The 8,750-nt window shown below is 53.1% G+C and overlaps 1 protein-coding gene and 2 pseudogenes across 1 annotated transcript; 1 reads left to right on the top strand and 2 right to left on the bottom strand.

The window, feature by feature from the left end:
* The window catches only part of LOC119696322, a 2,199,709-nt pseudogene that overhangs the window by 207,185 nt on the left and 1,983,774 nt on the right, over positions 1 to 8,750 (top strand).
* LOC119696323 overlaps positions 1 to 8,750 on the bottom strand; it is a 1,148,804-nt pseudogene that overhangs the window by 155,552 nt on the left and 984,502 nt on the right.
* Positions 6,168 to 7,101, bottom strand: LOC119696360 (olfactory receptor 14A16-like). Its single transcript, XM_038126069.1, has one exon. It carries the CDS (start codon positions 7,099 to 7,101, stop codon positions 6,169 to 6,171), a length of 933 nt encoding a protein of 310 aa, XP_037981997.1. The 3' UTR covers position 6,168.

Raw genomic sequence — 8,750 nt, 5'->3', positions numbered from 1 at the left:
CACCACACTCATCAACACATTAATTAAAAAATCTCAACATTAAAAAAGTCTTAAATTAACAAACCAAAACCACTACAATGTCATAGAAAACCTTTTGCCAAAAATTCTCTGATTTTCTAAAGTTCCCAGTAAAAGCTGTTTGGCTGTTTTGAGCTCCTGAGAATCTCTTCATGATATTTCTCCAGGGAGTCCAACTCAGAGTACACAAACAATTGCAATTCCTTTTATATGTCTCCTTCAAAGAGTTTTTTAGTAGATGGGAGTAAGGGCTTGTGTGTCCTGCTTGGCACAGCCCAGGCAGGGCTCTCCCAGCCACATTCCACACTCCATTTCCCAGCTGGAGCCGCTGGTGCCTCTGAGTTGTGCTGCCCCAGCCCCAGGGACGCTCTCCTTGTCTGCCCATTCCCCCACGGGCTCTGGCCAGGGATGGCCTCAGTGGGGGCTGCTGACATCCTCAGCAACTTGGAGGCTGCTGCTGAATTGTACTGCTGCAGAGGCTTGTTCAGCCTGCAGCTCTTCAGTGCAGGAATTCAGTGTCCCAGGGCTCATTAACATTGAGAAAAGCTTAACAAGCCAAGCCTCTGGGAATAAATGTATTCAATTTCCAAATCTTTTGTGGTTAATTAGACAGATTACAGAATACACTACAGATTCCAGCAGTGTATTAAAAGTGAAGATATTCTACTTAAAAACACAGTAAGAAATTATTTCTTTATGTCCTGTTTAGGGTTTTTTTTCCTGTTAATACATTGATATGTGCAATCTCCAATTGACCCTGAATCCAAGTACCTCCTCATGCAGTTTGAATTGATATGAAAATCAAGACCCTTCATGGCTGACCATCAATCAGACTCTGTCCCTAACCCCACCCCACCATTTCCCGCATCCAAGGCCTGGCACTCAGAGCAGCCTTGTGCAAATCTGAGCTCCCTCCAGCCCAGGCTGCAGCTGCAGCTTTCAGCTCCTTGGCTCCAACTCCCACCTGCTTTCCTTGCAGAAGGAGCTGCCTGAGACACAGAGGGATGTTCATTTCTTGTCAGCCAACAAAGCCAAGGGAAGGCACAGCTCCATCAAATGCAAAAGTAGTTCTTCAACCTGGCTTCGCCCTGCCCCTGATCCCCACAGCCTGTCCTGTTTCCTTCATCCCTGCATTGCCAGGGACTTGCTGGGACAAGGGAGCTCTGCTCTGGGGATGGAGGGAGGTCCAAGTGCAGCCCCTGGAGTGGGAACCAAAACTCATCAGATTTGTGTCCTTTGAGGCACCAGGAACTGGTGAGACTCAGAGGCACAGAAAGTTTCTCTTCATGGCCAACAGACCATAGTTGAATACGATACAATTTAATAACAATCACAGTCTTCCCTGAGCTATGTGAAACATCCTGGTAGCATCTGATGAGTCCACTATCCACAAATTATTTGCGTTCTAAAATTAATTTCACACAAACATGGTTCTGTGATAGATATAAACACAATTAAGTTCTTGTATCTGGATGCTCATCTTGAGGTGGGGACAAAATAGCTTAAACAATTCCTGATTTGCAAAGCTGTCAGTGGTGGATGGAGAAGGGGCTCAGGCTGCTCTTGGTGTTGAGGAAATGCTGAAACCAGCCTGACTCATTTCATCTCCTCCTGTCCTGGCTGATCTCCCCTCTTTCCCCTTCCACCCATTGGCTTTTGTCTCCCACCAGGTTCCCCGCTGAAGAGCCTGGCTCTGTGTTCTCCAGCACCTCCCTGCTGGCACTGCCAGGCTGGGATGAGGAGCCCCTCAGCCTTCCCTGCTGCGGGCTGGACAAGCCCAGCTCCCTCAGCCTCTGCTCACAGCCCAAGGGCTCCAGCCCCACCTTGGAGGCCCTTCCCTAACCCTGCTCCAGCTGCCAGACATCTTTCCTGCCCTGGGCAACACAAACCAGGCCACAGTGACCTGGAGAATCCACAGCCTTGATGTTCTGGTCACACAGCCCTGGCCCCTTGTCCCCATGTCAGGCTCTGGGCTGGATCCTGTGGAACATCCTTTGCTGGAGGCTGTGGCTCCAGGGAGACCGGGGGGATCCTGGGGGACAGGGACCCCGCTGGGCATGAACAGCATTGGACTTGTTGGGAGAAAATGTGAGGGGGAGCTGGGGTGGAGTGACCAACACAGTGACCTGACACAGCCCTGCTGCGATGTCACACAGCCCCTCTGGAATGTCACAGCCCATTCTCTAATGTCACACAGCTGGTCTGTGCTGTCACAGCCAACTCTGTGATGTCATAGTCTGCTTTGTGATGTCAGACCTCTGTCCTCTGATGTCACAGACTGCTCTGTGATGTCACAGAGGCAGTCTATGATGTCATAACTTCTTGATGGCCTCACATAACCCTCTCTGTGATGTCATAGCCCACTCTGTGACCTCATGTTACCAGATGATCAATTGTCCGCACCAGGTGAGCTGACACCTGGAGCTTGTTCTCCAAAACCCCAGGCCTATGGAAACCACACAATGCCCATTGTGTCAGAAGGGGAACTGGGAGTTCACCAGCCTCAGTGTCCTGCCAGCTCAGCCAGGCCCACTGGGACATTGGGGTCCACGACCACCAGGGACCACCAGAGAGACCCCCAGGACAGAAGAACACATGGGCAAAGGGGAGGGAAAATCTGGTAATGATTTTGGGGAGATGATTATCAGATGTGTGTTTAGTCCAGGACAATCAATGAAGATGTGTGCCAAATGCAGAAAATAAACAGAAACTTTCCTGTACTCAGCATGCACGTCTTTGGGAGGAGCTCTCCCCCATGCATCCGGCTGAATAAAGAATGCTGCTTCCTAATGCTGCATTGCTGTTAAGGAGTTTTCTGTTTTAGCGAATTTTTGGTAGCACTCCCACTGCCAAGGAAAGCTCTGTCTCCTGCTGTTCACAAACAGAGAAGGGCTGGTGGCAGATGTGGGGCTCGGAGGCTGCCTGGGGCACAGTGACCATGAAATAATCAAGTTTTCAATGTCCTGTGAGAGAAGGAGGGGCAGCAACAAAACTTCTACCCTGGAATTAGGAAGGGAAGACTTTGGCCTGTTTAGGATGCTGATTTGGGGAATACCGAATCAGGTACTGATTTATTTTTTTAAGGGAAACAGCCCTTAAAAACAAAGGGGTCCAGGAAGCATGGACACATTTCAAGGGAGTAATCTTAAGGGGGAAGGAGCAGCCTGTCCCAGTGTGGCAAAAGATGACCCGGTGAAGAAAATGACTGTCCTGGCTGCCCATGGAGCTTTTGTGGGAACTCAGGGAAAATAAAAAGGAGCAGCAACTCAGGAAGTGTTTAAAGATGTTGTTAGGTCAAGCAGAAAGAAAATTAGAGAGGTGAAAGCTCAATTAGAATTAACCTGGTGGCTTCTGTAAAAAAAATAAAAATGTATTTATTAAAAAATTTACAGCAAAAGGAGAGATAAGGAGAACCTCTACTCTTTATTGGATGCAGTGGAGAATAGAGTAACTAAAGGAAAAGGCTGAGCTACTGAATCTATTGTTTGTCTCAATTTTCAGAATTAGGACCAGGTGTCCTCAGGACATGTGTTCTCCTGAGCTGGTAGATGGGCACAGGGAGCAGAGCAGCCCCCTGGAATCCAGAAGAAAGCAGCTGCTGACCTGCTGAGCCACCCAGATGTCGCTGGCACCAGATGGGATCCATCCCAGGGGTATGAGGGAACTGGTGGATGAGCTCCCCAAGCTGCTCTCCATCATTTCCCATCAGTCCTGGCACAGTGGGGAGGTCCCAGAGGACTGGAGGTGCCAGTGTAACCCCATCCCCAGGAAGGGCTGGCAGGAGGATCTGGGGAGCTCCAGGCCTGTCAGCCTGACCTCGGTGCCTGGCAAGGATGTGCCATCACAGGGCACCCACAGGATGGCCGAGGGATCAGAGCCAGCCAGGGTGGATTCCAATATCTGCATTGATGATCTGGATGAGAGGATTAAGTCCACTATCAGCAAACTTTCAGATGACTCCAAGTTGGCTGGGAGTGCTGATCTGCTGGAGGGTAGGAGGGCTCTGCACAGGGCCCTGAACAGGCTCGATCCAGGGACCAAATCCAACAAGGTGAGGTTTAACAAGTCCAAGTGCTGGGCTCTGCACTTTGGCCACAACAACCCCTGCAGCGCTACAGGCTGGAGACAGAGTGGCTGGAGAGCAGCCAGGCAGAAAGGGAGCTGCAGGGACTGCTGGACAGCAGGCTGGACATGAGGCAGCAGTGTGCCCAGGGGGCCAAGAAGGCCAATGGCTCCTGGCCTGGATCAGGAATGGGGTGGGCAGCAGGAGCAGGGCAGTGGTTCTTCCCCTGTGCTCAGCACTCACTGGGCAGCACCTCGAGTGCTGTGTCCAGTGCTGGGCCCTTCAGTGTTGGAAGGACGTAGAGGGGCTGGAGCATGTCCAGAGAAGGGCAACAAGGCTGCTGAGGGGTCTGGAGTAAAAGTACTGTGAGGAGTGGCTGAGGGAGCTGCTGGGGTTGTTTATCCTGGAGAAGAAGACGCTCAGGGCAAGCAAGGTAAGGTCAGGGCATAGGGTAGACTTGATGATTTCCAAGGTCTTTTCCAGCCTTGCTGATTCTGGGATTCTCTGAAACCACCCTTGGAGCAGTTGCAGGATGAGCCCTGGGCCTCCTCTTCAGAAGCTCCAGCAGCCCAGGTGCCTCAGCTTCTCCTGCCAGCCCCAAAGCCCATCCTGTCAGTCCCGCAGAGCCTCTGCAGCTCCTCCTCACTGCCCAGAACAGGGAGCCCCACAGGCAGACACAGCAGCCCAGATGGGCCCCCCTGGCCTGGGGTGCCTCTGGCAAGGGAGTAGCACGGGGCACTGCAGGAGCCTGCAGACAATTGCTGCAGCACTTGGAGGATGATCCTGCTCCCCAAGGGCCATTCCCATGGTGCCAAGTCAGGAACTGCAATGGGGAGTGGGGCCAGAGAGGAAAGGGCAAACAGGCATGGGCTGTTTGCAGGGCAGGGAACAGGGTTGGGCAATAGGAAGAAATTTGTATCAGGGAAGAGTAAAGAAAGCAAAGGTGAAGCCAAGGAAATGCTCAGGGCAGTTTGGGGGTGTCTGCCAGGCAGCCCTGGCTCTGAGCAACAGCGTCTGCAGTGGCACAGGAAACTCCCAGCTCCTGGGAACAAACTTTCTGGCTGACTGCAGAGGCCAGGACAAAGCTGAGTGCTTTCCCTGGTGTCCCCCTGCCCTTGCTGGCCCCAGGGGCTGATGGCATTTGTGCTCCCTCAGGTTCATGTCCCCACAGCAACAGCATGGGGGTGCTCCCGCCTGCTGTGTGCAATGCAAACAGGGGCTCCTGAGCCAGTGCTGCCGTGCCTGTGCCTGCAAGGATGCGGCACCTGTGTGAGCTGGGGGAGAGGCCAGGGCTGCAGAGGGGGGATGGTGTTGGCAGCTCCATGAGGACGCTCTGGGACGCTGCCCTGGGCTGTCCAGCACACTGGGGATGAATCAGCCCCTGCTCTGCTGCTCCTTCCCGTCTCCCCCAGGGCCCTTGCAGAGCACCAGCCATGCTGTTTGCCCCCAGCCTGCCCACGGCCACCCTGGGGCTGCTCACGGGGGTTTTCTGTGGTCAGCATTGGCCTGGGTGTGTTCTTGAGAGAGCCTGGGCAAGGAGCCTGCAGCCCCCAGGCCCTGGCCTGAGGCGTCAGCGCTGCCCCAGCAGTGCCCATGGCCTGTCCCTGCTGCAGTCCCGGCACTGCCACCCCCAGCACTGTGCCCGGCCCCGAGAGCACTCAGGCCCTACAGCAACACCAGGGCCACCAGGGCAGCGGGGCAGGGCCACGGCAGCAGCACTGGCAACACCAAGTGCTGCTGCTGCTGCTGGCACAGCTGCTGGGCCAGCACTGATCTGCCCCCAGCTCTGCACACAGACATTGCTGCTGCAGCTCCAGAGAAGGCAACAAAAGGGCATCTCTGCAGAAAACTTTGCTGGGAGACCCTTTAGTTCCTTTAAAGCCACTGAGAGTGCAGCCCCTCTTTGACACAGTCTGTGAAAACAGGGAAGGTGAAGAGGAACAAAATGAGGAATGCCACAAAGAATTGTTTTTATTGTGGACTATATTAAAATATAAAACAAAGAAAAAGAACCTCCAAAATGAAACCAACAAGAAATATCAAAGACGACTTTTATTACAAGTGATCGGCAGGAATTTACCAGCAGTTTAATGTCCCTGAAAGCATCCAGTCATCAGTGTCCACACTGCAGCCTTGAGCTCCTGGTTCCTCAGGCTGTAGATGAGAGGGTTCAGGGCTGGAGGCACCACTGAGTACAGAACTGACAGGGCCAGATCCAGGGATGGGGAGGACAGGGAGGGGGGCTTCAGGTGAGCAAATGTGCCAGTGCTGAGGAAGAGAGCGACTACGGCCAGGTGAGGGAGGCAGGTGGAAAAGGCTTTGTGGCGTCCCTGCTCAGAGGGGATCCTCAGCACAGCCCTGAAGATCTGCACATAGGAGAAAACTATGAACACAAAACAGCCAAATACCAAACAGGCACTAACAGCAAGAAGCCCCAGTTCCCTGAGGTAGGATTTGGAGCAGGAGAGCTTGAGGATCTGGGGAATTTCACAGAAGAACTGGCCCAGGGCATTGCCATGGCACAAGGGCAGGGAAAATGTATTGGCCGTGTGCATTAGTGAATAGAGAAAGCCAGTGGCCCAGGCAGCTGCTGCCATGTGGGCACAAGCTCTGCTGCCCAGCAGGGTCCCATAGTGCAGGGGTTTGCAGATGGACATGTAGCGGTCGTAGCACATGATGGTCAGAAGAGAAAACTCTGCTCCAATGAAGAACATCAAGAAAAAGACCTGAGCAGCACATCCTGTGTAGGAGATGTTCCTGGTGTCCCAGAGGGAATTGTGCATGGCTTTGGGGACAGTGGTGCAGATGAAGCCCAGGTCAGTGAGGGCCAGGTTGAGCAGGAAGAAGAACATGGGCGTGTGCAGGTGCTGGCCGCAGGCTACGGCGCTGATGATGAGGCCGTTGCCCAGGAGGGCAGCCAGGGAGATGCCCAGCAAGAGGCAGAAGTGCAGCAGCTGCAGCTGCCGTGTGTCTGCCAACGCCAGCAGGAGGAAGTGCCTGATGGAGCTGCTGTTGGACATTTGCTGGGGCTGGACTTGGGGACCTGTTCATGGAGAAATGACATTGAAGAGTTAGAGGAGATACCTGTAACCAAAATCAAAGCCATTTCCCATACACCCTCCTCTGGAACACACATGGAGACACTTTCTTGTTTAAGAGTTCTGTTTGTTTGGTTGTATTTTTTTTACTCCTATATCTCTCCTGGTATTCTTGAATATCAGAAACCCTCAGCATTCCTGCTGCCCTCTGGTAGAACAGAGCAAGTTTTGTGAGGCAAAGTGATGAGTGGAGAGTGAGGGGAGATGATCTGTCATTCTGTTCTATTCAGAGTTTCTCTGGGCTTTAACATTTCTCAGGTGGAGGTTTATCACCTTCCCATGCTTCCCCTAAAATGTCACCAGGTACTGCTGAGAGCAGATGGATCCACCATAGCCCAGCTCCACATTTGTAGCCAAGCACTCACATTGCTGATTTCACCAACCCAGCAGCATTTTCAGTGCCAGAACACCTCTGCCTCTCCCCATCAATCTTATAACTCAGAGGTGCTCTAGGACAGGTTTGCATCCTGAATTGAAGCTCCCAGCTTGGACTGAAATCTCAGGGAGAATTCCAAGGGTCCTTCTGATGGCATTGGATTGAGGGATTTGCAGCTCCTTCCCTGGCTGCACTGACAGCATTGCCCAGAGCCGGGCACTGGCGACAGCGTCCCCCTGAGCCAGCTGTGCCCCCTGCCAGAGCCCCCAGTGCCGGGCAGCTGCTCCCAGCCCTGTGCTCTGCAGAGGGAACTGGGCCCGGGGCTGCAGAGCTGCCCCACGGCTCTGCTGCAGCTCTGCCTGCACAGGAGGGGCTTCACGCCTTGGACCCCCAGCCCTGAGGGCAGAGGCTTGGCTGGGGGACAGGAGGGAGGGGGCTTGTTCAGAGCCAGGGGCTGCACTGGAGGGGATCCTGTGGACAACTCTCAACTCTCCCTGCCACAGCATTTCTGGGTTTTGTTTTCTCTCATTCCCTGATCTTCTCTCTGCTTCCTGGAGATTTTTCTCCTGCAGGTGTTTCCCTGTGCCTGATCTCTCCCTGCCAGCACTCACAGACCCCAAAGCTCTGGGCACTCTCCTTGGCCCTACAGAAGCCTGCCTGTTTGCAGGGCACTGGCTGGGGGCAGGTTCTGTTTGCAGCTTGGAGAAAGGACAGCTCAGACTGAGCCTGATGGGTCCAGCAAAGGTGATGCTGCTGCTGTCCGTGGGCAGATAGGCTGAAAGCACATTAGGGATGTCCTGTGAACCTACTGATCACTGAAAGTAACAGTTCCAATGGCTCAGGTACTTTTCAGAATTCATAATTATTAATTCATTATCAACCTTTCATATTTATCACCCTTCCCTGCCCTTCTCCAATAGTAGGAAACTGAATGCAAAGTCTTTGGAAAATTCCTCATTTCTTTCAAAATCCTTGTCTGGGAAAATTCCATGACTGATCAGAACCCCTCAGCATGTCAGAGCTTCATGAGCATTTCACCTCCCCTGCCCAAGAAATCCTCAGAGTTGTACTCACAGAGTCTGTAGGCATTGGGATGTTCCAGCTGTAGGAGATCACTCCAGGAGCTGAAGCTGCATTGTCCTGCAGCCAGAGGTTCCTGTGCCAAGGGCTGGCAGGGATTCTGCCCCAGGCACTT

The sequence above is a fragment of the Motacilla alba genome, unplaced genomic scaffold, assembly GCF_015832195.1.
Source record: "Motacilla alba alba isolate MOTALB_02 unplaced genomic scaffold, Motacilla_alba_V1.0_pri HiC_scaffold_28, whole genome shotgun sequence".
Classification (NCBI taxonomy): domain Eukaryota; kingdom Metazoa; phylum Chordata; class Aves; order Passeriformes; family Motacillidae; genus Motacilla; species Motacilla alba.
This window is presented reverse-complemented; position numbering and strand designations above follow the sequence as displayed.

Coding starts and splice junctions, on each gene's coding strand:
- LOC119696360 (XM_038126069.1), bottom strand. CDS start 7,101: ATGTCCAACAGCAGCTCCATCAGGCACTTCCTCCTGCTGGCGTTGGCA.